A 27,550-nucleotide genomic window follows, 5' to 3' on the forward strand; every position below is an offset into this window, starting at 1 on the left:
TCTTTCTTAGTTAACTGTTACCCACCAGAGACGCCAGTGCTTCTTCATGCTTCACTGCTCGCCCAATAGTTTTACTCAGCATGGAGAAAAAATTAAAATAACTCCCTGAAGAAAATTACACATTTTATTTCAGAGAGGGGGGAGAGGGAGGGAGGGAGAGAGAGAGAGAGAGAGAGAGAGAGAGAGAGAGAGAGAGAGAGAGAGAGAGAGAGAGAAAGGAGTAGAGTTAGTGCTGGTGGGCTGGGCTGACCCTCTGTGCAAGTTGAGGAGAGATACCACTGGTGCTCTAACCAGGCCTGAGTGCAGTATGAAGGGGAAGGGTAATAGCAATGGGTGCTAATCATGGGGTGAATAAAAGCTCTTGGGTCTTCTAAAAATGATGGACTGGTAGCCTAGACAGTAGGATACAGCAAAGTAAGTCCTTATAATAAATCCAAAGAGCATCAGCATTACTAATCATAAATATTCCCCCTGCCCCTCCCCAGAGCGCCTCTGCTCCCTTCCTTCTTGGCTGTCAGAGCAGCCCCTTAGCCCAACTCCAGAACCCCACCCCACCAGTGCGGGGGGGCCTAGGCTAGGCTCCAGGAAATCACCCCATTGTGGGAGGTGGGAGAGGAAATGCAGTAAAGTTTTATAGACCCTTTTCACATTTGTTTCTCCTATAAAGTGCTTCCTCCCCCAATTCATCCCAGGAGCCTGGAGGAGAGAGGAGCAGAGCCTAGGCCCAGACCAGACTCAGAGACCACCTGAATTAACTGCCTTTCCTCTCCCTAGAGGCTACTCTCCCTCTTCACACAAAATCTGAGCCTGAGATAAATGATGGCAAAAAGACATGACACTGGCACTGGTCTATACAACTCTTATTCCACTTAATTGTTCTGCATAGCCCTAGACCTCCTAGGAGGAGAGGGAAACCACTTGAACATTTCCTGCCAGTCAGGTATACACTGCATATTGCTCTCCCTCTCATCTCCCCAGCATCTTAGAAAGCTGAAGTACACCTAAGTCAATTTCCCCAGCACCACTTTGTCCAGCAGTACCAACTCTCTGGGAGGTCCTTCTGGAGCCAAGTGGGTCCTTAGACTAGGGGCTCAACCCTCTTATGTCCAGTATAGCCCCAGGACCACCTAGCCCTAGGGGAGATCTTCAGAGACCTATAAGGGCCTGAGTCTGAGCACGGTGGAGCCACTGATCCTCCCTACGCATCAGCTCTGGTGTGGAATGAGTGATACTGCCAGTCTAGAAGTCTCAGATACACCCAGCCAAGGGGGGAATGAACGTAGAGGCTTGAATACCCTGGGTAGCCACTGCATGGGAAAATGCCAGTATGGGAGGACCGGGTGCGCTCCTCTTCCCTGGAGGTCCTTCTTGGAGCTAAGAATCAAGAAAAGAACTCACGTTCACTTCCCTCTTCTTGCTGTCCCTAGAAGCACCTAATATATATATATATATATATATATATATATATATATATATATATATATATTTTTTTTTTTTTTTTAAGGAAAGGCTTAAAGACTGTAGGCCTCCCCTAACCCTCACAGCTCATTTTGACACTTTGCCCCAGTACATGCCCTAAACAGACAGGAGCCACTGCATCTTTAGTCCTGTTCTCTCTTGGTCTTTATTTGATATGACAAAATATAGTTTCAGGAAGAACCTCGGAGTCAATAAATAGTTGGGCAAGAGCGATGGAGCAGGAGGGAAAGAAAGTCATGGCAGGAACTGTGGGATGGCATGGAGCCTCTAGGATCACTTGCTGGGGTCCTGTGGCAGGAAACCCCAATATCTGAGCTAGCTAGGGGGTTGGGGCTGCGGACCTGAGAGGGCATGCAGCAGGCTCGGATTGGGTAGGCTCCCAGTCTTTTTTTTTTTTTTTTTTCGGGGAGAGGTTTGGAGAGGACAGGGCAACCAAGGGGACCCTAAGGCCATGTTCAGTCATCTCCCCCTTTCATATGCAAATCATTAATAAGTGAAGACCGAGTTTAGTCGCTATAAGGAATCGCCCCGATTCTGGCAAGAGACTGCCAGGCATAAGCACTCTCACACCAGCTTGCAGCCGCCTGGCCCGCCTAACAAGGAACAAAGGAAAGCTCAAGGCCGGAGGTCCGGTCGAGGGTCCTGTGGCCGGGCCCACCTTAACTCAGACGGGCCACTCTGGGGCAAAGAGCTGAAGAAGCCGCCCAGGCTGAGGTTTGTTCAGCACCAGCCTGCGGTGTGCCGCAGCCCTCTGGGGAGGCCCTGCAGAGTTTGCCCTGGGCCCTGAATGTCCAGCTAAGCTGAGCTCTGAGCTGAGCTGAGCTGAGGGGAGATGGGGCAGTGCCGGCAGCCTGGCAGGAACCCTGGGTTGGTGGGGATACAGAATGCCAAGGAAAAAGCGCTTGTCTGTGAGGCCCGGGAGCCAGTACTCCAGCCCCTGACCCACCCAAAAATATAGAGAGAAAACCGAAAGAAAAGGGCGCGAGGAACCCAAGCCGGCTGGGGTGATCTCTGCGGGCCGCCCCACTGCTCTAAAGAGCCTCTTTGCTTTTCATTTTGGAATCTTTCTTCCACTTCATCCTGCGGTTCTGGAACCAGATCTTGATCTGTCTCTCGTTGAGACACAAGTTGTTGGCGATCTCTATGCGCCTGCGGCGAGTGAGGTAGCGGTTAAAGTGGAATTCTTTCTCGAGTTCCAGAGTCTGGTAGCGCGTGTAACTGGTTCGGGACCGCTTGCCGTCCGTCTCTGGAACATAAATCCCCCCAAGCCAGGAAGGGGTGAATAGCGTGCAGCGCCCCAGCGTCCCATCCCAACCCCAGGCCCCCACCCGCGGCCGGAGGGAGAGGAGGAGGGAACCGCAAGACAGGCCCGGTGGGCCGCAGGCGGGCCGACCCAGCCCAACCTAGCCCCGGGAGAGGCGCCTCCGCCCAGGCAGGAAACTTTCCACCGCAGCCTTCACTCAGCAGTCGGAGGGGCTGAGGGGGGGTGGGGGGAAGAGGGAGACCCAGGCTCGGACCGAACAATAAGCACCCTCGAGATCCGGGCACCGGGGACCCCCCTCCCGCCCCTCCCGAGTCGCTGGAATCCGCCGGAGCCGCGAGCGCCGGCCGAGCCGGCTCCGCAGGGGAGGGAGGGAGGGAGCCGCGGGGGGATCCCCGCGCTCCTCACCCTTCAGATCCCTCTATTTTTTTAACTCCCTCCCTCTCCCCCAAAAATTGAATATTGCCTTTTATACACGTTTTGTTCCTATGATCCAATTATGTCGTCGTAAATTTGGGCGCACACAGCCTCTAAGCCTTTTAGTGGACAGTTTTACGAGCCATTGATGCCTGGATCGTAAAATTTATGGCCGCAGGTTTTTTTTCTTTATTTGCCCCGCATGGCCTATAAAACCCAGGCGGACCCGAGCGCGCAAAATGAAGTCCTAAAGTTTACCGTGGCTCATGTGCAGTTTGGTCATCCACGGGTAAATCTGTGGCGGGGCCGGTGGCTGGCTCAGTCCGGCGGGTTGCCCTGTCTGCGCCTGCTCCTCTTTGATCTCCCCACTGCTCTTAGCTCGCTCCTCCAGCGCCGGGCGAGCTGCCTTCTGACTGTACATCCCGGGGTTCAGAGGAGCCGCTTCGTCTCTGCCCAGAGCGTGTCCCGGAGCGGCCGCGGCGCTGCAGGCGGGGCGGTCGGGGTGAGCCCGGGGGTTGGCAGCCATGTCTACCCCGTGGAGAGAGTTGGAAGGCGCAGGCGGTGGGAAAGTGATGCTTAAGTCCAATCCGCCGTAGCAGTACCTGGATGCCTGCACCTCTGAGGCCGATCCATAGTTCCCACAAGTTTGCATGTTATAGGCAGGGATATTGGGGCTCTGCTTATAGAATGAATTGGCTACGTAGGAGCTCATGGCGGGGAGGGCCCAAAAAAAATTTCTGCACCCTTTTTGATTAAGGGTGATTTGTGACTCTTTGAAGTTGAGGGGTTTTTTGTTCTCCAAAGTGCACAATTTATAGGTGGAGATATCTCTTTCTTTATCCTATGCGCTCTTCCCAAATAAGGGAGCCTTAAATAGAGTCACGTGACTCGCACGGCCACTCATAAATTTGGCTTGATGACCTCCGGGAGGTTAGTGATGGAAGCCGGCGAAACGCATCTTGATATGTTGGCAAAGCCCAAGCAAGGGGGAGAGGGAGTGAGAGAGAGAAAGAGAGAGAAGGGGGAGAGAAAAAAAAAAAAAGGTTCTTGGAATTGGGGGGTAGCCGTGACAACGAGCCCACAGCGACACCTGGTGTCTACATGGAAGAATTGCATCCTGAAGCTCTGGTCGCCTTCTGGCAGCTGGATTTTTCTACCCTGTGGAGAAGCTGGTTGTAGCTGCAACAAATCCCTGAGCTGGCCTTTTAAGTTCTATTTAAATTTGAGAAAAGATAAGGTCCCATTTAAGATACACAGAGGTGCCTTTTTAATAGATAGTCCCATTCTCCCTTCCTCCAGGGCCTTCCAAACTTTAAAAATGGATGAGGAAAGGGGAATTTAGGTAGTGTGGCTGGCTCCTGCCTAGGTTGGAGAACCAAGGGGGCTTATCTCAAGTTTCCTAAACCAAAGGTCGAGGTCCCTTGCCTCCAAGGCCCCAAGGCCCCAAGGCCCCAAAGCCCCAGTACTAATGAGGAGGTACCTATAAATATGGGAAAGTAGACTCCTTGGGAAAGGTGGACAGAATTCCCAAGAGGAAGGGTCCTGGATGGGCAAAACTAGACAGGAAGGTCATGAGGCTGAGAGTTCTGGAAATTCTCTGGAATGAACCTGGAAATAAGATGGTAGATGGACTTGGGTAGACCTCATCATGCCAGGGACCCCAAAGTGACAATAAGGCAGTTTTCAAATGTGTGCCTGTGTGTGTATGTAGAACCGGACACAAATGGGTGGGAGGACTTTTCCCTGTGTGTGATCCTCATGTACTACTCATGCCAGATATTTTAGAAAGAAAATAGATGCTACTAGAGAGCATGGAGAAGCAAAATTCAAGCCTCCACAATTATTATCTAAGCAAAGAGATCTTTCCTTTGGTGCTTTTCCAGGCTTTCCAGGAACCTGAATCCAGAAGGCCCACAGGAGAGCAATTTCTTAGCTCTTCAGAGGCATGGAGAGGACCCGGCTGAGGGGGCTGGCAGAGCAGATGCCTGGGCAACATTGGCAGCCTTTGGCCAAGGTCTCTGCAGCCCTTCTGCCCCTTCCTCTCCTCTCCTAGTCCCAAGTCTTACTCTTTCCTGCTTGCTCTTTCTCCCCAGGAAACCTCCGCCTCTGTCAGGAGAAGCCCCCCTTCCTGCAGGCGGAGGCGCTGGCGGGGATTTGGAGAATCTGGAATACTCTGGTGGATTTTTTTCTCTTCAGGAGACCCCCCCTCCCGACCCCAAATACGCACCACCTCTCCACTAGGCCCACTCAAGTTTTTCTGACTGGGCTTGGGGAGAGAAGGCTGGAGCTGAGAAATGGTTAGGGTCCTGCTGCGCCCCTCACCCGCCAGGTTTGAGAGAAGGAGGAAGGAACCAGACAAGCTGGGGCGGTAAAGAAGGAGGAATTTTGTTCCGGCCACTTTAGGAGTCCCAGCACAGGCGAGAGCTCAGTTTCCAGGCTTTCTCTTTCGGGATGTCCTTGAGTCGTTCAGTCCGGGCCGAAGGACTCCAATCCCGCGGTCTGGTCTTCTGGTTCTCCTAAACTCTCCGCCTCCGCCACGTTTCCCAACAGCGGGCCTGCTTTGGGCCGGGGACTGGCTGCCGAGCGTCCCCCTCCCCACGGTCCTGGGAGTGGGGGGGAGGAGACCCTGGTGCCTGGAAAATGCTTCTACTATAGCCTTTAGGGCTAGGGGTTCAGACGCCGAGGACCCCATGCTACCACAGGCAGGAAAGAAAGGCCTGTGTGGGGCTTGGAGCCCAACCCTACTAACCCGGGCTCCTCCACCCCCACCCCCACCGAAATCCTAAACGGCTTTTTTTTTTTTTAAATGGGTGTGTGTCGGTTCGCGTGGGGAGCCCTGAGAGACTTCCCAGCCCCCCCAGCGCGGTCACGAGGAAAATTCGGAGGCCGGGACTCGGCTCCCGGCTCCCGAAGAAGGCGAATGCAGAGGACGGGGGGCTTGCAGGCGGCGGGCAGACGCGGGAGTGCTTGGAGCCTGCTCCAAGCCGGCGGCTGAGCGAATTAACAGAAACGCAGATATAAACTTTTAAAAATAATATGTTTTATTAAATATTCGAGAACGGATCCAGAGGTCGGATTTATACAGGAGGGTAACACGAGGGGATTTATTTATTTATTTTCTCCTACTGGCTAAACAAATGTCATTCACTTTTTTCTTTTTTTGTAATTTTCCCTCTTTTTTTCCCCTTTTTTGTTAAAATGAGATCGGAACACTGAGGGCTCTAAACATAAATATAAATACAGAGACCACAAATACAGCTAAAAATATTCACACAGAAACGGTCACAGTTTGTAATATGCCATAATGACCCCCAGGAATATTTAAATACAATTTGCCTGGGCTGGGCATTTGCTGGGGCAGAGGGGCCGGACAGGGGTTGCGGGGAGGCCCTGGGGGTTGCTGTGGGGCCCAGGCGCGCCCTCCTTGGGCCTCCGGCTCTCCCGGGCTGCCAGGCCGGGCCCTAAGGCCCGGGAACAGAGGCCCCAGGCCCGCGAGCCCGCTCTGGGCGCGGGGGCGGGGGTGGGGGACGTCAAGCGACTGGTAGGGGGAGTCAAGTCCTCATGTGGAGGGAGATCTGTGGAGTCTGAAGCAAGGCTCAGGGCTGAGAGCCCCCAAGGCCTGGGCGGGGAAAGGGGCCTGCAGACAAGCCGAGAAGGAGCTAGCGAGGGAGCTAGGAGGAGGAGGCCAATGGTGAAGAGTTGTGCGGTGAGGGAGGGGGTCCAGAACTGACTTTCAGGTCCACGTTTGACTCCCTAATTTTGCTTTAGAGAGTCAAAACACATCAATTGTGCCAGTGATAAATACAGAGTGTGTGATTAGGGGAGAGTTGGGGTGAGCAAAGGGAGAAGGAAAGAGAGGGGTGGCAAGGACAGTCCTGGTCACTCTTTCTGCTTCTCCTCTTCTGTCTCTTCCCGCTTTTCCTCTTTTCCGCCCAGGCTGTCAGCTGCGGCCCCTCCGCCGCCCCCTGAGAGCGTGGACGTGAGATTAGATTCTTTTTTCCACTTCATCCTGCGATTCTGGAACCAGATTTTGATCTGCCGTTCGGTCAGGCAGAGCGCATTGGCGATCTCGATGCGCCGGCGCCGTGTTAGGTAGCGGTTGAAGTGAAATTCCTTCTCCAGTTCCAGGGTCTGGTACCGCGAGTAGATCTGGCGGCCGCGCCTCCGGTCTGCTCCATAGCCGACCCCTAGAGATCCAGGCACAAAACACACTAAAAACAATCAGCAAGGCGTCCTCTGCAGACGATTCCCCCTAGCAAAGTCCTGATCCTCCCAACTTGGCCTGCAGCTCCCGACCTCTCTAGGTCTAGTCTTCTGCCTTTTGCCCTGCCCCACCCCCACTGGGGGTACAGCCTAGGGCCCCAACTTCATTCAGTCCTCCCATAGGGTAGGAGATGTGTGTCCCAAAGAAAGGTGGGGGGCGGGGCAAAAACCAGGCAGAAAGCTGCCAGTCTAAAATCTGATTTTTATAAAATCTCAAATACTGGGGATAAGGGCCCCATTTCTCAAGGACTGGGCTCCACACCTTCTAAGCACCCTAGCTCCTTAAAAACTTCTCCCCACTTTTCTGTCCTCCCCTTTCCCCCCTCCCTTCTCCTCAGCCTAACTCGACTTTGGGGCTCCCCCACCACTGCCCCTTTCCTCTTATCCCCTGCCCTGTTCCTTTCCCCCTCAGCTCTCCCTGAAGCCCTCCAATCCACCAGGGGCTGAGGGGGCCTGGCCCCTGTGAGCCAGCGCGGGAGGCAAGCAGAGGGGGCAGAAGAGGGGGCCCTGTCTCGGCGTCGGCGAGGAGACGAGCGTGATTGTTTTTATGGGGCCATAAAAAACTCTCTCCGCCCGTTCTTCTAGGGAAGCCGGTCATAAAGCCAGTTCAGTTTATTTAATTTATATCTCGGAGCTGTAAAACTCACCACTGTGCGAATTCATTCGCTGCATCCAGGGGTAAATCTGGATACTGGCTTTCTGGTCCTGGGGCGCAGTCCTGCCCTGCTCAGAACTAAAATCCTGAGCGATTGAGGTCTGTGTGTTATGTCCTAAGGTGTTTTGTCTGCAGTTTGAGAGCATGTCTTTCTCCTGGTAAAAGGAATTAGATCCATAGTCATACGGCCCCCGGCTGGAACTGAACACGACATTCTCCTGTGGCGAATAAAAGGGAGTCGAGTAGATCCGGTTCTGGGCAACGGCTGCTCCATAGGTCGAGAAATGCCTCACTGGATCATAGGCGGTGGAATTGAGGGCGACGTTAGGGAGGACGTCCTGGCCCCCGGCGAGGTGGCAGGATAAGGAAGGGTTAGTGAAGTAGGAATTCATCCCTTTGCCTTTACCTGGTCGGGCTATGATTTCTTTAATATTTATTTCTGTCTCCAGTTTGTACTCGGAACTAGATGGTTATAGGGACGGCTCCAATCCAGGACAGACAAAATGACAAAGTCAGCTGACCCCCTTCCAGCCAATCGCAAGCCAGATGTCAAGAAGGGGGAAAAAAATCGCTTCTGCTTCTGTTGATTCCCTAGTTGAGACTAAGTGTGTGATTTGAAAGTAAGACTTGGATTTCTTTTTAAAAATATTTATGTGGAGAACAGGTTTGGGGGTGAAGCAGGGGGTGCATGTTCATAAACAGGACCTTAGGACCCAGGGAAGGAGAGATGTACTCCCAGGAAACCTCTCAGACCCAGATAACTTTGCTCTGCTGTGGCCAGAGCCTGGGCCAGAGAAATCTCTGTATTTTCAACCTGATTTCATCTTTTATATCTTCCCCCTTCTAAAATTACATTCTGTTTTCTTCATGGGAGGAATTCCCTCCCAGCTCAGAGAAGGCTCTCAGAAATCCTACAAGAAATCTTGATTGACACTCCATGGGGTGAGTCTCCATCACTAAACTGCTATATTTTTGTCCAATAATTTTAAAAAATCAAAAGGAAAAAGGAATTTCATAAAACATGGTTCCCAGAGGAAAGAGAGAGTGGCTGAGAGTCTTGGGTTAGAGGAATGTGGGGAGCAATTAGGTTTAAAGAGGTGAGACTGAGATTGCAGGGAACAGTGACTGAGCTTAAGTTGGCAAAGGAAGCACGCATCTGTTCTCCTCTGCCTCCTATCCCCCTTCTGCCTCCTCCACAGGACCCTTTCTGAGGAAATACTAGCCACATTTTTGCTTAAAAAGGAAAATGTATAAAAATACAATAGGAAAAGGAGATAAAGAAGTAAAAAGTGGGAGAGATGAGAGAAGGGAAGAGAAGAAAGAAAACTCCCGAGTCTTCTTTCTAGAGACATCAACTCCTGTTTATGTTGGTGAGAATTTATGATTTGAAGCCAGCGAGGGCCGGTGGGGTAATTCACACAGCATCCAGTCTGGAAGAGGAGAGAAGACTGCTGGGGCTCTGATGAACAGTTAGCTTCTTGAAGCTCAAGCCCCTGCACAAGTCAGAAACCCCTACCGGCTCCGGATTCACTGCCCTGCCACGGGAGGCGCCCCTGGACCTGAGTTCTGATGCCTGAGGATTCTAGCAAAGAGGTCCTGGAGAACTCTTTCCCAAGTGCCAGTCACCCCAGACTCTCAGCAGGCTTTCCCTCCTTTTTCTCCCCACCTTGGAGCTGAGAGGAAGAAAGAGATGGTTAGAAAAAAATGCAGCTGGGTCAGAGGCTTGAGACAGCCGCAGTTGGCGAACTGAAACTACGAAGGTGTGCAGAAGGGGGTTTGCCCCTTTTTAATTCAAACCTAATTTGATATCGCTACATAGGCTAAAACTGCTTTCAGTTGACAAAAAAGTGGGTGGTGGGCGTATGCAGGAATCAGTGAAAGCTTATATTTTCCCCCTCACTTTTTTTTGGGGGGGGCGGTAACTGGCTATAACAAGAACCCGGATGTCGCCGGATTTTATGATCTTTTCCTTCTGTGTAACAAAGCGAAGTAATCAATGGGTAGCAATAAAGCCATAAACGGGACTACGCTGGGAAAAAAACTCATTTATTCATCTTCTGTAACGTTAAGGTTTCCCTGGAGTGTCGCTAGGGGGGAAAAATAAAGTTTCAAACCCAAAAGCAGACAGTGTATAGGAGCTGGTGCAGACAACATGTTAGTTAATACATGAACGTCGTTAGGGGGTTGAAGAGTCTTACTACAAGACGATTTGTGTTGGCTGTAAAAAATATCCAGACCCCATCCTTCAGAAAGGAAGGAAATTGGTTGGCATTTAGAAGGGTGGGTAGGAGAAAGATCCCCATAATTATAAAGGGTTCTCCCTTTAGACTACACTTTCTTCTTCCCAAGGAGAGGAAGGTGAAAGGATAGAGGAGGATGCTCACATTAAGAAAGGAATTTTAAGAGGAAGTTATCTCATTTTGGGGTGTTATGACAGGTACACATAGACAGGAGTGTGAGTTACTTTTTTTTTTTTCCCTTGAATCCAGCTGTCCTCGAATTCATGGCATGCCTGGGCAGAGGTTTCCAACAGCTGGCTGGGGCTCCAATTTCCCTGGAGGGCAAGAGGTAGGGGGAAGAGAGAACAAGAGGAGGGGGTACCCTAGAGCTGGAATAGGAAACAAGTCAGCACCCCTGGATGCAAGTAGCCTCTTTCAGATTTACCAGCCTCCTTTCTGCCCTGAGGGTAGCGGTGTAACAAGTAGAAGAGGCTGGAAGAAAGAGTAAATCCCCCCCCCAATTTCAAAGCAAGATTGCTAGAGGGATAAATCATGTCAGTGATATTTCCTTCAAGATATTAAATTGTTGCAATGTACAACAAATTGAATGATGGAAGATAGGATGTCTTAATGAGGTTTCGCTTTCAATGAGTGTTGATTTTTCTATGTATTTTAAGACCTCTTTTATGGATGGGTGGGAGGGAGGGGGCTGGAAAGAAAGAAGGGGCTTCTTGGGGAAGCATTGCTACAGTCCCCCAGCAAAGATGCTTAAGTTTCCTTGAGCCTCTCCTTAAGCAGTTCTGGAGAGGAAAGGGACCCTAAAGTTGGGGACATTCTTTTTTGGGGCCTAAAGTCAGTGGGCTTGGGGGGTGGTGATCTGAGGAAAAGAAAGTAAGTCTCAGGCCCTGAAAGTTAAGTGTTTTATTACATCCCTAAACAGAGGGCAGAGACTGAAAGGTCTCGCGGATTTATAATGAACAGAAACCAGCTGCTGGGGAAAAAAAAAAAAAGGCAGAAATGCTGGAGGGGGGAGAAAAAGGGAAGCAGAAATACAAATACATTCCCCCACTGCTTAAAGACTGGAGGCAAAAATAATTTCCAACACAGTTTATTCCTCCATCACCTTCCGATTCTGAGAAAAGAAGCCTCCTCCTTTCAGTTAGATCTTTAATTATGCAGCTGAAATTTGCTGGAAGGATTCGCTCCAAGGGGGTAGAGTAGGTCAGATTAGCTCGATCTTCCCTACATTGGATTATATTTTCCTTTTCCCATTTCATGTTAATTTTATTTTTTGGCAAAAGCATGGCTATCTGGAGGGGAAGAAACTGGAGCTTGGATTTTTTTTCTAAATATATTTATATTTTCCTGTTAAATTTGTCTGAAAACAATTATGGAAACTCATCAGCAGAAGCAAGAACAGATGTTTTATTAAAACTGCAGTTGAGCTCTGTAAATATGCACAAGTCTTGGGAAGGAGGGAGCGAGCAAACTCATTCTTTGTTTCTATAAAACAAGCCTAGAGAAATCAGAGAACACCTCCCATTAGACCGGCAGGTTTAGGAGCTTCTCCGGCCCCTCAGCTTTTAGAATTAGCCATTCAGAAGGGGCTTGGTGTCAAAAGCAGTTTTTTTGCTCTCAGAGCTGTAATTAGTGGATTCAAAGACAGAATTCAAAAAGGCAGAAAAGGAATGAAGGGGGAAAGTTGGCACTCCATGCTCCAGTCTTCCCCCTCCCCAATCCAAAACACATGCTTTCGGTGAGTACTAATTATAGGAGAGGAATTTACTGCTGGCGCCTTGGGCCTGAGTGGGGTGCAGTCACCGCCCTGGACTACCCAAGGCTAAGGGTCACCTTGGAGCTGGGCATTTGGGGGTTTCCTAGGGTGCCTTAAGTCACTCCTATTTCAGCCCTGTCCCACTGTAGGCCAGGGAAAGGCTGGTAGCTCCCTTGATGGAACTGGGAAAAGAGTGGTGGGACTGCCCCCACCCAGGGCCTGAAGAGGTTCATGGGCAGGCCTTGCTCTGTCTGCCTTTTCTGTCCACTGTACTCTGGGAAATAGATTAATTTCTGGTGGAGGGACACGTGAAATGAACACGATGAGATCTGGAATTTTTATTTGGGGAGAATCTTTTCCAAAGGTCCTCCTTAGTTTGTGTTCTGCAGGGCTCCTCTCTCTCCCCAGATCCCCCAACTGTGTCAGGATGTTTGTGACTCAACCACACTCATACACAGATACAACACAGTCCATTTCTGGCTGCCTGCACCACCAATTAGAGCTTGGTGCCTCCGAAAGCTGCTCAAGGACCCCAACACTGGAGCCACAGGACTCAGCACTCCCTTGGCCTGGGTGCTTGGCTGCCTGGAAGCTACTACAGCTGCCAGACCCTACTCTTCCACGATTCCTAATTCTAGTTTTCCAGAGCCAGAGAAGAGCGGTTGCCCCGCCGGCCCCTTTTGTGCCACTGGGCGAGGGCTGAAATCCCTCTTACAGAGAAAGCCGTTTCAACAATTGCTCAGCTCACCTCACAATCGAACTATTTGGTTAAGGCTTTGCTGTTCTGGAGTGACTGCTCAGCTGGCCCCAGTAGCATGTGATTAAAATTTTTTTATTTAAAATTAAAAAAAATAAACCCTACTCAAATGCTTAATGTTTGGTGTGCAAGCTCCTTTGATCTCCGTAGAACCCTGAATAAAAGGATTGCAAAGAGAGCTTCCAAATCTGTCAGAGAACCTGAACGAGGAGACTGGTCTCTTAGGGGACACCAAAGCAAACTCATCCAAGGTGTTCCCAGTTTCTCATAGATATTGTAGTTTTCTGAGCACATAGCCCCTCCACACACACACACTGCATTCCAAAAAGGAACACTCTCCTTTGTAAGTTCAGGCTTGGAGGCTCTTGGAGAAAAATGAAATTCGACACACCCAACCTGGAAATGGATCCCATTTGTAGGTGCTGATATTCTAGGAATAGGGTTCAAGCTGGCCAGTTAAAGGGATTTGGGGGTCAGCAGGGAGTGGGGGAAGGGTCCAGATGAGGCACATCAAGCTTCTGAGAACTGCCTCAAACACCTCTGAGGCCTGTGTTGGTGACTAGTCTTCTGAGGACTTGAGAGACTGCCTGAGCTGTTTTTGCTTTATTGTAATTCAACAGAGAAGAAAGGTATATGGAGGGGCTCTGCTAACTTAAGTCATATTTCCTTTCCTCCCTCTCTCTTTTCATATTTCTGCCTGGCTTTTCTTTATTGGCACCCCACTTGCTGCTGCTGCCATCAGCAGATAAGCCCCCCCACACACTGGTGTTTGTCTGGCCTTTCAACTTACTTTTCTGGCTTATAGTTAGAAACTAAAATAGGTCCCAAACATCTCTGCCCTATCACACTCAGTTCTGAGCCCCCTTCCGGTTCCATCTGGAAAAAATCATTTCTGGCTTTTTGGGGCCTGGCCCTCAAGCCTCTCACCTTTATCATAAGCAGCTGAATATCAGCTGAGGAAGGGGCTTGGGGGATTTAGCCCCTCAGTCCCATTGGGAATGGGGAGGGAGCTCAGATGTTTAGGGACATTTCACAAGGACAAAGCAAGTGTCCCAGCTCGGCCCAGGAATAAAAATTTAAATCCTGAATATTCAGAATATTTTAGGGCCTCAAGAGGGTGTCAGACAAAGAGGGAGGGGCAATAGGGGGTGTGCTGCTCTGTGCCAGCTCAAAGGAGCCCCAACTTCTGGTTTCTCTTATGCCTCTCAACATCCAAGCTTTGCTTTGACCCGTTTTGGAGGTTTATGAGAGTTGCAAAATTCAAGAACTAGGCACTTATGACATCACAGTGAATTGTCATGTGGAAATTGTAAATGTCATAAAAGTTATGTACAACAGGATTTTTGTGTGTGGGTGCCCAATCTCCCCTCACTTTTCTTCCTTTCCTCCTCTTATTCCCTGGTCTAACTTCTCCTGCTTGAAAATAAAATATTATTATGTTCTGGAACAATAAGCCAACAATAAAACATCACCCTCTTTTCCCTATAAATAATTTTATCCTTTATTGTTTGCAGTCTGAAAGAACCATTTAATATGCGTTGGTGAAAAGAGGGAGAGAGATGAGGAGGGGGATTAATTTCAGAAACAAGAATATTACTTACTTCCATGATACTCTTTTAGATTTGATAGCCAGGAGCAAAATTAAAGGCGAACAGCAGCCTCTCCTACTCTACACCTGGCGGGATTGGAGATTTATAGGATCTTTAGCAAAGGGGCAATTTAATTTTGTAGGATTTGCTTAAATTCACTGCTATTTTGGGGGGCTGAGGAGAACGAAGTGGGAAAAATGATATGCTTTGTCTAGCTTTACAAATCTACCAACATTACCCTGATTTAAAAACCCAACAACCTGTGTCTCAGGGAAACTCCTGCAGAAAAGCATGGAGGAGTGCAGCGAGGGGAGCCCAACTTTCTTAATGACTGTGCCCCCCCTGGCCAAGAGGTTACCAGGGGGAAGGAAGAAATGCTAGCTGGAGGCAAAAGAAGGGCTGCTTGTGAGTCTCTGCCACCAGGACACCCGGAGGTTTATGGTATCCCCATAATTCCCTGACCCTTTAAACAGCAGCCCTATTTTAGAACAATTTCTGCTTCCTCCCCTCGGAAAGGCAGGATGAGGGAGAGTGTTAGGGTGGGAGAAGGGTGTTGGAAAGGGGAGGGAGTTTGGGTTAGTGCTGCACTTTGTTCTTCTAGGCGAATTTGCTGGTTTGGCGGGTTTCTGACGCAGGGTGGCAGCAGACAAAACAAGTAAACAACTCACAGACACAATAAACAGGGGCGGCTGCAGCGCCGTGGCAGAGGACATGGGCTGGGTGAGGGGCACGGTCCTGGGGTAATGTCACCCCAGCGCCCCAGGTGGCCAAGGCTCAAAAGCCTGAGTCTGCCTGCAGTAAGTGTGGAAGGAAGGTGGAAAAATAGCTGCTGTGGGCCTCTGGCACAGCAAGTCTAGACAGGAGATTCTTGGGAGGAACCTGAGTGCCTTGGGAGTAGCAGAAAACCCCTCCAGCCCTGCTCCTGTTCTTACTTTCTTTTATAGAGCTTTCTACTGACATTTTTATTTCCCTCTGCCCTTGTCTTTTCGTGGCCCCAGAAGCTGGAAAGGCTGGAAAGGAGGCAGATTAATTCCCAGTAGCGGCCCATGCTGAGTGCTCCAGGCCCGCAGGCGGCAGGGCCCAGTTTCCACTCCTGAAAGTCTCCATCGGCCTTCTTTCTTAGCCTGGCTTTGCTTTGGTCCAGGCTGCAGTCAGGATTAAAATGCAATCCCACCAGTAACCAGATCTGCACAGACAGGGGACCTTAACTCTTAATTGGGCCCCTTACACAGTCAAATCTGGGGTAGGGTGGGGTGAGTGGACAGAATGAGCAGAGGGAGGGAGAGATGGTCACAGAACCCCTAACCCTTCTGGTTAGCCTTCTACACCAGCCTCTCCAAACACCCTGGTCTGGTCGGCAGTCACCCCAGACCACTGCCCGGAGTCACCTCATTAACTACTCCAATCCCTTCACCGCCCCAATGAGGCTTCTGGCAGCCAGACTCCAGTTCTGACTGCTGGGAACTGCTCAGAGGTCCACAGTACCCCCACAAAACGCCCCAGAGACCTCACTTTCAAGATGACTGGGTTCCCTTGTAACAAAGTCTGTCAATTGGAGGAGTATGTGGGAAGGTGAAGAAGGAAAACAGAAGGGATTTAGTATTTCCCCAGTCCAGCTGCACAGACAGCAAAAGCAGTAAAGTCTGAGAAAGCTCTTGTAGCATCCGTTGGTTACTGGACCCGCATACTCCGATTCCAGAGCACACATATTTCCAGCAAAACAGCAGAGAGGGCCTCTTTGGTACACCAGGTGCTTCCATGAGCCCACTCTCATCTAGTGGGGGCTAACAAAATTTTGCACGCACATAAAACGGAGTTTGAGCGAATATAGGCATGGTAATATACAATTAACCACCAAGGAAATATGAGACTGCATATATTCATGCATAAGTCTGAGTCTGTACATTTGAGCCTGTATATACTAAATGCATAAAGTCACCACAGCTGGTTTCAGAACACAACATTCAACCAAACAAGGTTGCCTTCTCCAAACAAGGTCGCATTCTCCGTGGGGATCACAACTGACAGACCAAGGAGAGAAAGTGTTTGCTCTGCCCATTTCTCCTTAGCTAGGAACCCTGAATGTAACACAGAGGATGTGACTGCTGAACTAACAAAGCCCCAGAAGGGGCAGGCCTGAAGGTGCCCAAAGGGTGGGTTCAGAGGAGAATGGGATGCTGGGGCCCTGGGCTCTGGGGAAAGTTGCCAGGCCCTGATCCACAGATCAGTGTTTCTGCCCAGCCTCAGCACTAGGTTTGCAGAGTTCTTTTGCCAGATTCTATTATCAGCCACTATGGCTATTATTAGATAATCACAGAAGAGATCTCCTGCAGTGAGGACCACATCCACAGAGAATTTGGCCTGCCAAGAGCTGAGGGCTGCCACTGGGGGATCCCCTGGTGCTTTCCATTTGAGCACCAGAGAGGAAAAGAAAGAAGGGGAAGAAAAAACGAAAGTAACTGGAAAGCAGAGGACTAGCTTCTGGTTTCTCCCCTAGCCAGACCGGAAAATTGAAAAACCAGGGCCAGTGCCTGGTGCCCTGCTATCTCTGCATCCCTCTATTTCACGAGGAAGGGCATAGGTAAAGTGGGGGCCTGCAGAACCCTAGCAAGGAAGAGACAGTAAATCGATAAACACATATAAGGATACCTCAGGATGGTGCTGTTAACCTGTCAACCTTGCATCCTAGCACCCCGAAATCTCGCTGTTAGCACATTCAACTAGATCCCTGTAGGCCTAATGAAATACCCCTGCTTTGCTCAGGACCGCCCCTCTGATGGGAGGGGGGTCCCGCTAATATCCCAGGTGAATAACCACTGGCCTGAATAGCCTTCTCCCGAAACGCTTTTCTTTCTGTGATAACAAAGGAGATTTGTGCCCCCCACCCCCCAACGTCAGTGCGGCCATCCACAGAGGCCAGGGGCGGACAAAATACAGGCGAAAGAGAAATAGAGGCCTCACCGGTCTGCGGTTCCCACAATACGCCAAGAGAAAGGCTCCCGTTTTCGGGCCTCCCGGGCCCCTCCACAGTCCCACTGTACTCCCCTTGCCCTTTTCAGGTCCCACAGACTCGAGTCCCAGCCGGCCGCTGCCTGGTTCCCCGGGCGCCAGCCCCTGGGCCGTGCCTGCACCGCGGGAGAGCGCGCGGCAGCCGGAGCAGGCGGCGGGCTGGGCCCATTTGGGAAGAGCCAAGCGCTTTTCTCGATCGTAAACAAGGAACGCGAAATTAGCCCCTCGGCAGACGCCTCTGCCGACACACCAGTCCTATTGGGGGTGGGGAGTGGGAAGGGGGAGAGAAAATGCCATTTCTTCCCCCGGGAGAATACCTCCGAGGCCTTTATGTCGACTGCGAAAGGGGAATTTTGGGGGGGCAGGAGAGGAAGGGAAAGGGATTGTGGGGGGAGGGGAGAGAAGATTCACCGTCAGCTAGGGCCCAAGGGGTCTGATTTGATTGTAGTCGAACCTTATTTTTTAACAGTTTGATAAAAACGGGTTCCCTCCCCCTTCCTAACCCCCCCACCTCAGGCCACCGGTCAGGGTTTAACAGGAAATCGAGGAGCGCTCCCCTCCCCCCACGCGGGCCTGGCGCAAAATCCCAGTCGCGACCCTGGGAGAGAATGGGGGGGAGCATGTTGGCCCACACTGAAGGTGAGTCTGGCCCCCAGACTCTCGAACTTCGCCAGGAATACGTCCCCTCCCCAATTCTGGGGTGTGTCTGCTTGGTTGTGTAAGCATTTGCATATGCGTCGGGCTTTATAAACAGAAAGTCAACATATAGGGCTGCCTTGGACCCAGGCTGGGGAGCGGGGCGGGGTCATATATCACAGTGCAACACATTCAGGGCCACGTACATTTGGAAGAAATTAAGCCACTGTGTTATGAAACCATATGTGTCAGGTTAAGTCTACACAACATGCCATTAGCACCAATTATTAGGAAGATTCTGAGCGCTCAGGACTCTCCTGACCACCCTATTCTGACGCCGCTACCACAAGATCCAACCATCCTCACTGCCTCCACAGCACCCAGGAGGCCCTGCCATCGAGGCCTGTCCAGTCGCCCCCTCAGCCTAAGGCCTCCTGAATTCCGACCTCCGCCCGGGAAGGGGCAGATCCTAACCTAGAGCAGCTATGTGGGGTGGGTGAGGCTGTTCAATGGGTACCCCGGTGGAATGGCCGCGGTTGGGGATGGAGGGCGCTGGCTCCCAGATTGGAACTCGGATAGGCCTCTTTCCTCCGAGCACAAGATGGCTTTTGAGTACTGCATCCCCAACCCCCACCCTCTACCCTCCACCCTCCACCCTCCACCCGCAGTGCAGGGCACCTCCCATCCTTCCATCCGCCAGGGTAGGGGCGGGAGCAGGGGGTGGGCAGACGCTCTCCCTTCGGCTGACGCGCACCAGCCACTAGCCTCCCCCTTAATTGCCAATTAACAGGCGCTGCCGCCCGCCTAGCAGCGCTCGCTTCCTGCTCTGCGGCCCAGCCCTGGGCCCACACTGCGCATGTGTGAGCTCTTTTGGTCGCTCTCTGCGGGAGGGAGGGGGCTGCTGGACAGGGAGGGGGCTCTGGAAAGTTTGTTTGGAGGTTGGGGGGGATATTTTGCTCTGGGGGCAATGGGCGCAGCCTACAGGTTCTCGCTCCTGCCCTGGACTTTGAGCTTCTAGACCCTTCCGTTTCAGTCCCATTAGCCAAAGTAGGCAGATCTATAATAAACAGGTATAGACACAGTGGGCATCAGGCGGCCGGCGCCCTAGACCCCAGCTTGCTCCCCACAGGAGAAATTCTCGAGCCCCCGACCCTCAACTCCGGCGCACAGTGACATCAGGACAGCACATTTGCCCCTCTACCGGTTACCAGTATTCCAATTTAACCCCATCTACTCCCCACTTTTTCTCCCCATAATTACCCACGCGCCCACCCTTCCGCCAGCCCCCTAGCTTCTCTAACCAAGACAAGCCGCTGCTGCCCTTATCTTAAAACCGCCACCCAGCTACGGACCATTAGTTACATATTTGAACCAATAAGAAAACACTTACCGGGCGCTGCTGTCACTCTCCCTCTTTCCCTCTCTCTCTGCCTCTCTCTCTCTCTCCCACTCTCTGTCTTTCTCGTCTTCCCTCATTCTGTGCCGCTGCCGAGCCTGTTTCAGCTCCACACACACACATATACTTTATATAAATTAAAATAAAAAAGAATAGTCCTGATCATCAAAAAGCCAAATAAAATTAAGGAGAGTTGCAGGAAGGGGTCTGGAGAGAAAGCTTAGGAGAGGGGAGGGGGAGAGGCATCTGCAGCTCCCTATCTCAACTCCTGCTCCTGCATTCCTCCTGCCCCTTGGGGGCCAGAGGGTCTGGGTAGGGAGAGGGAGATACCCTCAACTCCTGCCTCTCCCCTCTCATTACCGACCTCCCTAGGTGCCCCCACCTTCCGGCAACTCCACCTGGGAGGATAAAAATTAAATGGGGCGAAAATAATTATTAATCAGATTAATAAAAAAAATACTGATAATGAAGGCAGCGCCCAGCGCAGGTTTCCCTGGCAATGGTTAGGCTCTTACAGGGAGGACTGTTCTGCGGAGCGCTCGGAACGGACAAACCACAATAAAAAGTTCACGTTCATGGATGGAATCCACATGACTTCTTGTGGCCAATCCAACTTGTGAGTCGATCGTAAACTTTTATTACTCAGCTGTAAATTTTCTGCAAACAACCGGGAATGCGATGCATTTGTGTAGCGTGTGCAAATGGGCGCCGCGGTCGCCATGTTTACCCAATTCTCTCAGAAAGGGAGCATCCCCCCGACCCCCATCCCACCCCCACTCACCGCCCACTCCCCAAGGGCCCGCTGCTCCAGGCGAGTACAGAAAGAGCGGGGAGGGGAGGCAGGGAGGAAAAAGGAAGGGTTCAGAGCTGGGGGTCTGCTGCCTCCTCCTGCTGTGCCGAGTTTTAATATTTTAATATTTTCCTTAATAAATGGAGGTAATAAGGTTGGATCTGGGGGAATCAAAGCTTTGCAAAGATTTGTAGCCTTGAGGCAGTGAGGGTTGGTAAGGGTAAGGAACTGAAAAAGCATACCCTCCCTAACCTTACCATTTTTTCTAGGATGAGACCGACATCATTCTACTGGGGTTCCCTCACAAACTCCCCCCTCCACCCCAGACAAGAACAGTAGTTCCCAGGCCACTGACAGTCTCCCAACCAAGCCTGCCCTGGATGTCCTCTAAAGAGCCTAGAGGGCTAGACCAGCCCTGGACAGTCTTAGGAAAGCAGCAGGAGAGGTGAGAGTTTGGGGCTTCAGAACTCTCAAAGTAACCCTTATCTCCATGTCCATGTCTGAGACAGAATGACATTTCCCCCCAAGACCATCCCTAACATCTGGTCTCCTCATTTCCTAGGTCCTCAATAGCAGCTTAATCACAAACATTTTAGAGTTAACAAAATCAAAGCCCAAGATCTTGGTCCTCATTTCCTTTTTTTATTTTTTTTTGAGGTGCAAGGCAAATTTAAGCCTTTTCAATTTTGTCAGTTTGCCCACACCCATCTGCCTTTTTCAGAAAAAAAAAAAATCTGGTTCTGTATCCTAGCAGCTGGGAGGTGCTTCTGAGGCCTTGAAAGAGAAACATTTTACTGCCCTGAATTCTACCTTTGATACTAAAATTCCTAGCACCCCGTTTCTTTAGATCTCTAAATTTGGTGGTCAAATGTGGGAAATCCAGAATAAATTCCCCCATATAGACCAAATTTTGCTGCATTGCAGCCTAGCTACCTCTCTCCAATCACTGGAGATTTGAAGGCCAGCAGCTTTCCCCTTGGTCTAGCATGGAACTGACCTGGGACTCTCAGTGGCTGGGTGTCCCCACCCCAACCAACAGGGAATCCTTCATCCCTTCCTAAAACTTCCCCCACAGTAAGCAAAGCAGTTCCCTCAGCCTCAGCCGGATGCAGAGACCTCGTTTCTTTTTACAAACCCACCCATAAATTTTATAACAGGTAGTTAAAAATTACGAGGAGGAAGCACTGGCCCGGCTTCTCACAATGGGCAGCCTGGAGAATGGGATAGCGCTGCGGGCAGTTCACAGGAAATTTTACCTCTAGTCTGTGGCACAACCTGTCCTGAGTTCTCTTTAATTGGGGCTGGGGGTAACTTTCCCAACCACCAGGCAGGCAGACGGTGGGGCATCTAATTTAAGGAAGATAAGACTGGGAGGCCAATCTCACCCTCCCACTAAAGGATCCCCCAAAAGGTCTTTCAGGGAGCTCACTAAATCCCGTGGTTCCCCTGATTTCTCCAAGGCCGCACCTCCCTTGGCTTCTGCAATAAGGTAGTGGGGAGGGAAAGAAAATGTCGAGAGAATTTTTTTTTAATCCAGAGAAACGAATTTGCCCCCCAACTTAATAGCTACATTATCCTGTCTCTACTGTTGAGATTAGAATAATAAATTCAAGGCGAAATGAGCGAGATGCTTCAACTCAGCATTTTGAAAGATACTATTTTTCACAAATCACAAATAGCTTTCGGAAGCCACTTTGATTGGCTAATAAAAAAAGTAAAGAATGGGAGAAAGTCCTATCTGCAGCAGCCGAATGGTCCCCATTCCGGTAATGGGATGGCGGGAGCATTTGGGAGGACGCGTTTCTAAAGAGAGAGCATCCCGCTCGCAATTACATTACGGTTCCCCCATAAAACGGGTTTTTACCTCCTTTTCTTTCCAAACGAGAAAACAGAGGCGGTGGGCAGGAGGAGTGGGGAACGAGTGCTGCATGAGGGGCCGGCTAGGGCTCCCGGGGTCTGACCCTCTAGTTGCCCGACTTTTTGAGTGAAACCGGGCGCCAGACACACCCCGCCCTCCGACGCGACAGGCTTGGGGCCACGGACGTTGCAGAACACAGAGCCAGGGATGAATGGGGCATTTGGTGTGGGGAAAATGCGGCAAGGCCCTTTGGAGTCACTTAATGCAGGGCTCATCCCGTTTGGCTACTGGGCCAGACATTTTTATTAATAGCAATCATAATTCCACGTTTAAAAATGAAACAGCCCTCGGCCATCCCTGGGAGTACGGAGGGGACGCCTATGGGAAGGCCTGCGATCCGGAGCAAAATGCCCTCTATTCGGGCCTCCCTAGGTGGTAGCCGGGGTTCCCTGCAGCAAATGAGGTTACCTGGATGGCTCATCAACTCTCAATAGGAACCCCAGGTTGGGGCAGATTTTCCCCCGAGCTTCTGCTTAAAGCTGTCACCAGCTGCACCGCACCCTGTGCTTCCAACCCGAAGCCTGACTCCAGGCAGGAGTCCCCTATGAACATGGCTTGACCCAACCCGGTACTCAGGACCACTTTTCCTAGGAGTCAAGGACGGGGACTCCAGTAAAGCAACCAAAGATTTGGCCTGAACCTAGATCTGTGAAAATCATTGACCAGGGGAAAGGGGTGGGTGTGTGAGACAGGGATAGCTGGCCTCAAAATATTTCAGTCTTTGGGGGTCTGGTATGGAAGACCAGAAGATCCTCTTCCCTCCCTATCTCCCCCCACCTCCTGACTGAGTCAGAAGTTTTGCATCTCTGGAATTTGGGATTATTTGACCAGAATCTTATTGGCATAAACAGACTTCTCAGTTTAGGACCCTCCAGAGAGAAGAGAGAGACTCTTTTGCCTCCAACTCTTTATTTTAGGGAATGGAGATTCCAATGGAGACTCCCCTTACCCTGCAGTGGTTGGGGTGGAGGACTGTCCTCTGAGTAGCTCCATACCCCCAGGCCAAGGGGTACACTACAGGGGCGGGGGGCCAGCAAGCTGCCCAATTGCCAAGGTGAAGCCTGGAGCTGGCTTGAAACAGCCAGAAGAGAGGTGGAGTGAACATAAGAGGGCTGAGTGACAGTGATGACCCAGTGCTGACTGAATTTGGATTCTAGAATGTAGACCCAAGCTGGTTGATCTACCAGCTCATCCATTTCTTCTTCCCCTCTCATCTCTCCCAGACTGAAGCATCCTTATCCCCCACGCTTAGCAGCCTCTCTTTAGGCATCTTGCCCTTCAAGCCCTTCTGACAGGTCAGCTGCCCTGAGCCTCACACTTCCCCCACCCTGTTCACTATTCCAGTGCTGGGTGATGGGTGCCAGGGACTGGCTGCAAAGGACATGTGAAGATCAGAAAGAACCTCACTGCCTCATCCTCAGCCCTAGCTCCTGGGGGAAAAAAAGACATATCCATGGGAGGGGCATGGAACAGATTCTTTGTCTGGGCCCAGACTATAGCTGAGGAGAAGAAAGGTGAATGACTGAGATCTTTCTTCCCATTGGGGTCCTAACACCTAGAAACCCACTTTGGAGCATACTCAAGAGCATATTGATGTACCCTTTCTTCTTTCTACTAGTGAACTGTTCTTCCTCCTCCTCTCACCCTGGACACCAGTCACCTGCCCTTTCAGCCCAATCTGTTCTCTCCATTCTTACACTTTTCCCCAAGCAAGTTCCCCCATCCCAAAGTCAAATCAGTGGAAATCTGAGTGTTAGGAAAGGAGAAAAAGGAGGGAGGGAGTAGAGAATGGGGGAAGAACTGTGAAGAAAAAGCAAGTCATTTCAGCTTCAAATATTTTCTCCTTTTTGTTTTTTATTATGACTCACGTATACAATACAAAGTACTTGGACCAGGAACAGGGCTGTCGGGACACAAAATCTACATTCATAGCTGGACATAAAGACAAATGACCAAAAATTATTATTATAGATATATTTTTAACGTTTTTTCTTTCGAGCATGTTGCATAAACAGAGAATTCAAGACAGAGTTAACTATACATTCAGTGCAATTTAGTTCTACTCTACTGGGGTTAGAAGCACAATAAAAGCGCACAGGACCGGCGGGCTAGGCAGTCTCAGTTGTTGGGTTCTTCTTAGTGAAATAAGCAGCAACAAACGACAACAAAACCGCATTACGAATACTCTCAAAGCAGGATTTCTTTCTATAGGTAGTGATAAAATACGTTGGAGGTTTCTTTCTCTTTTTTTTCAGTTTTAATTTTTTTCTCTTTTTTTTCCTATAGTAGGATTTTTAAATTTTCTTTTTCAAGGTTATTGCAGGTTCCCTTTAGGTAGTATGTTAAAGATTTATTGTCAGTATTACTATTATTGTTATTATTATTTTCATGATTATGGTGATTTCTGAGCGCTAGCACTGCTGCAGCTCAGAGGAAGCCAGGCCCAAAAGAACAGAAATCAAACAGCGAAGGCAAGGAAGGCATGGGCCCGAGTGACCATGGGATGGCTAGGTAGGATTTCAGAGGTGACCATAGGCCTCTAGTGACCCTTTAGAAAGGGAGGAGGGAAGAGACCCACATCTCCTTCAGTTTTCCATCAGGTTCCTAGAGAAAGTCAAGGGGGTTTTCTAAGTAGGGAGCCTCAAGGAGGGGGAAGGAATATTCCTTGCTATCTTTTCCTGTTTCTTTAAAATTTTTTTCATTTATTTTCCTTTCCTTCCTTTTATTACTATTCCTTTCCTTTCCTTTTTTTTAAAGTAAATCTAGTACACCAATCCTAGCATAAAAGCAAAGCCAGGAGTCCTCTTCTGCATTTTTTTTGGGGGGGTTCCCCTCTAAAATAAATACCAGAGAAACAGGGAAGTGGGAGTATGGTGAGAAGGGGCAGAAAGAGGGGGTAAGAAGGCCAAGTCATAGACCTTAAAATTCAGGAAGGACTCAGAAGGTGGGAGTAGGGACAAGTAAGTGTGTTAGGGCAAGGAGTGGGACAGAGAGTCCAAACTTTTTGCTGTGTCTGGATCTCCCCCCTCCAGCCCCCAAACAAATAAAGAGGAGGGGGAGTCCAAAGGTAATAAAACCAGAGCTGCAAGTATCTGACAGGTAGTTAGAGTTGTGAGTGTCATTCTATTCTCTATAAAAGCAAATGACAGTCGTAAACTTCTCAATTTATCTGCTACCATAAAATGAAACTTCAAGGGAGTTGCTAAAAGGAGGGAATTTTTCTTTTTCTTTTTCTCTTTTTTGCTTAGTCCTTGTTTTCTTCCTTTTCCTCCTCCTCTTTCTCCTCTTCCTCATTTCCTTCTTCCTCCACCTTCTCCTCATCTCGGGCCCCAGGCAGTTTATCCTTGTTGTTCTCCTTTTTCCACTTCATTCTTCGGTTCTGGAACCAGATCTTCACTTGTCTCTCGGTCAGTCCCAGGGCGTGAGAGACTTCAATCCGGCGCTTTCGTGTCAAATAAGGATTAAAGAGAAACTCCTTTTCTAGTTCCAAGGTCTGATACCGGCTGTAAGTTTGCCGACCGCTGCGCCGCCCCGGAGCTGGACAGAACAGAACCCCAGTCTGGTTATGTCTGGGTGGGGGCTCAGTTTTATTTACCCTGCTACTCTGCCTCTCAAAGTCCCCACTCTGGTCTCCTCAGTTCGCCTCCCTCCTGCGGAAGAGGATAGAGCAGAAGGCAGGCAAGGGCAAGAAAGTCTGGGGGATTGTTTTGGTTTGGCTTCACCTTGGGAGATGGGGTGAGAGTAGGGGCAGGGACTAGAGGTATCTGGAAACTGGGGTTTAAAGGGGCCAGGGGAACCCTTCAGAGTCCCCCAGGCCTGCAATCCCAGGAAACTGGCTTTTGCAGCTTTGTTTACAAGTGCAGAATGGCATTTAGTGAGATGGGCTGGGGACAGAATCTGTTTCTAAAAGAAAGGAAAAAAGGCTGGGAGTAAGGGAGAGGGGCTCTGCCCACTGCCCCCTCATTGCCTCTCTCTGCCTAATGCTTTTCCAATAAGGAAAATAATTGATCTCCTGGAATGTATCACTGCTTCGCCTGATTGCTAACTGGAGACCAGCAAATAAATCAAGGGCCATCCCTGCCGGAACTTGTCGCTTTATCGCTTCCCCCTGTACTTCGAAATTGGGCTGTGAGGGGCCACCCTTGGAGGGGCTCATGACCTGAGAAGCTCTGTAGGTTTCAAGAAGACCCCACAAGTCCTTGATTGGAGGGTAACCTGGCAGGGTCCTCTGGACTTCAGAGCCCCTCAACCTGAATACCCCTCTTCTTTTGAGCACTTTCCCCCCTTCTCTTTTCTCAGGCTCCCTGTCTTCTCTTCAACTGGGGGAAGTACAAAAAAGTTGAGGTAATGGCCCTTGGGTTAGTTCTCTGAAAGGAGGCAGTGGGGACCCTAGAGAGCCAGAGTGTCTATCCTAGGGGTTTTCACACTCTCTGGCTAGGGTCTGGCTAGACCCAAGACAGCTTGGCCACTGTCTTGGACTGCAGACTCTTTGCCTTTGGAGAAACTGGTTATCAGCTCCAAACACTGATAACCTCAGGGTACTCAGGGTACCCTTCCCAGCCACCTCCCCAACTTTGACTTTAGAGATGGAGAGAGGGAGAGACAGAGAGACAGACACAGACAGAAATGGAGGAAATTATTTTTAACCCTTTGTTACCCCCACACCACCTTTTCCCCACCTTCACCCCAATTTCCAAAACGTCCCAGGCACCCACCTCCCAACAACCTCCAGAAACCCACCCAGGCATGGGGGTGGGGTGGGAGAGACCCCAAAGCCAGGAGGGAAAGCGAGGACAGACAAAAAGGCGAGGGAGGGGGAGAAGACCCCGGAGCGCGGGAGACCAAGGGGGAAAGAGAAAAGGCTTCTCACCGTGGGGTCTCATCCATGGAAACATGAGGCTGGGAGACGAGTTTTGATTTAAGTGGCCTTGTCCTTCGCTACTGTTAGTGTTGGCGGAGGATTTACAGTCGGGATATTGCACCACGCTCGCCTCTTGCTGAGCCCCATAAAGGGACTGTCTGGGGAGCGCCTCGTAGCCATAGAATTTGGAGGCGTCTCCGTGGCAGCTAAGCGAGCACGGGTTCTGCTGGTAGCCCGAGTTGGAGATGCCGGAGGTGCCGTGGTGGAAGAAGTCTTGGACGTGGTGCGAGGCGTGCTGGAAGCCGGGCGCCGAGCCGCCGGGCCCGTACACCAGCGCATGGCTCCTGCCCACACTCTGAGGGAACCGGCAGTCGTAATAGGCCGGTTCCAGGGACTCGCCGCCTTTGTATTTGGAGAACAGGGGGTTGACGAAGTAGGAGCTCATGCTGGGTACATGAAAACCCGCGGCCCCCTCCCCTCTGGCTCACGGCTCCCCCGCCCGGTACCCCCGAAACTCCCCTCCCCC

At 50.5% G+C, this 27,550-nt stretch overlaps 4 protein-coding genes across 12 annotated transcripts in view; all 4 read right to left on the reverse strand.

Moving 5' to 3' along the window:
* LOC120888298 (homeobox protein Hox-C8) overlaps positions 1-27,521 on the reverse strand; it is a 137,800-nt gene extending 110,279 nt beyond the window's left edge. For all 3 annotated transcript variants that reach the window (XM_078014530.1, XM_078014528.1, XM_078014529.1), the window contains exons 1-3: positions 27,034-27,521; positions 19,971-25,700; positions 19,450-19,581 (exon numbers count right to left, since the gene is read on the reverse strand). In XM_078014530.1, the coding sequence (XP_077870656.1) occupies positions 25,408-25,700; positions 27,034-27,469 (729 nt within the window). In that variant the 5' untranslated portion in view covers positions 27,470-27,521 and the 3' untranslated portion in view covers positions 19,450-19,581; positions 19,971-25,407. The remainder of the gene's footprint in view (positions 1-19,449; positions 19,582-19,970; positions 25,701-27,033) is intronic.
* Positions 1-27,550, reverse strand: part of Hoxc4 (homeobox C4) — a 60,585-nt gene that overhangs the window by 18,666 nt on the left and 14,369 nt on the right. For 2 of the 5 annotated variants that reach the window (XM_078014525.1, XM_078014524.1), the window contains exon 1: positions 19,450-19,581. The exons of 1 other annotated variant lie outside the window; for it this stretch is intronic. The gene's annotated coding sequence lies outside the window, so the exon portion shown is untranslated. Of the gene's footprint in view, positions 1-17,375; positions 17,494-19,449; positions 19,582-27,550 lie in introns of those variants that run through there. 2 more of the 5 variants (XM_040280531.2, XM_078014527.1) reach the window with 2 other exon arrangements.
* Positions 1,601-4,454, reverse strand: Hoxc5 (homeobox C5). The gene is made up of 2 exons (XM_005325069.5): positions 3,416-4,454; positions 1,601-2,725 (listed from the first exon to the last, which is right to left on the reverse strand). Exons 1-2 carry the CDS (start codon positions 3,867-3,869, stop codon positions 2,511-2,513), a joined length of 669 nt encoding a protein of 222 aa, XP_005325126.1. The 5' UTR covers positions 3,870-4,454; the 3' UTR covers positions 1,601-2,510.
* On the reverse strand, positions 6,176-19,581 carry Hoxc6 (homeobox C6). Of its 3 annotated transcripts, none has more exons than XM_078014532.1 (3): positions 19,450-19,581; positions 8,068-8,413; positions 6,176-7,344 (listed from the first exon to the last, which is right to left on the reverse strand). In XM_078014532.1, exons 2-3 carry the CDS (start codon positions 8,219-8,221, stop codon positions 7,037-7,039), a joined length of 462 nt encoding a protein of 153 aa, XP_077870658.1. In that variant the 5' UTR covers positions 8,222-8,413; positions 19,450-19,581; the 3' UTR covers positions 6,176-7,036. The 3 variants fall into 3 exon arrangements, with proteins under 3 accessions (XP_077870658.1, XP_013213953.1, XP_005325127.1); XM_013358499.4 differs by lacking the exon at positions 19,450-19,581 and adding an exon at positions 17,376-17,510; XM_005325070.4 differs by lacking the exon at positions 19,450-19,581 and having other exon boundaries at positions 8,068-17,337.

Source organism: Ictidomys tridecemlineatus, chromosome 6 (assembly GCF_052094955.1).
Source record: "Ictidomys tridecemlineatus isolate mIctTri1 chromosome 6, mIctTri1.hap1, whole genome shotgun sequence".
Classification (NCBI taxonomy): Eukaryota; Metazoa; Chordata; class Mammalia; order Rodentia; family Sciuridae; genus Ictidomys; species Ictidomys tridecemlineatus.

Excerpts from the sequence above, each read along its gene's own strand:
- Hoxc5 (XM_005325069.5), bottom strand. The coding sequence starts at position 3,869 with ATGAGCTCCTACGTAGCCAATTCATTCTATAAGCAGAGCCCCAATATC. Across the intron at positions 2,726-3,415 it reads CAAACTGCACATGAGCCACG|AGACGGACGGCAAGCGGTCC; the intron begins GTAAACTTTAGG and ends TTTATGTTCCAG.
- Hoxc6 (XM_005325070.4), bottom strand. The coding sequence starts at position 8,467 with ATGAATTCCTACTTCACTAACCCTTCCTTATCCTGCCACCTCGCCGGG. Across the intron at positions 7,345-8,067 it reads GCGAATGAATTCGCACAGTG|GGGTCGGCTATGGAGCAGAC; the intron begins GTGAGTTTTACA and ends CTGGATCTCTAG.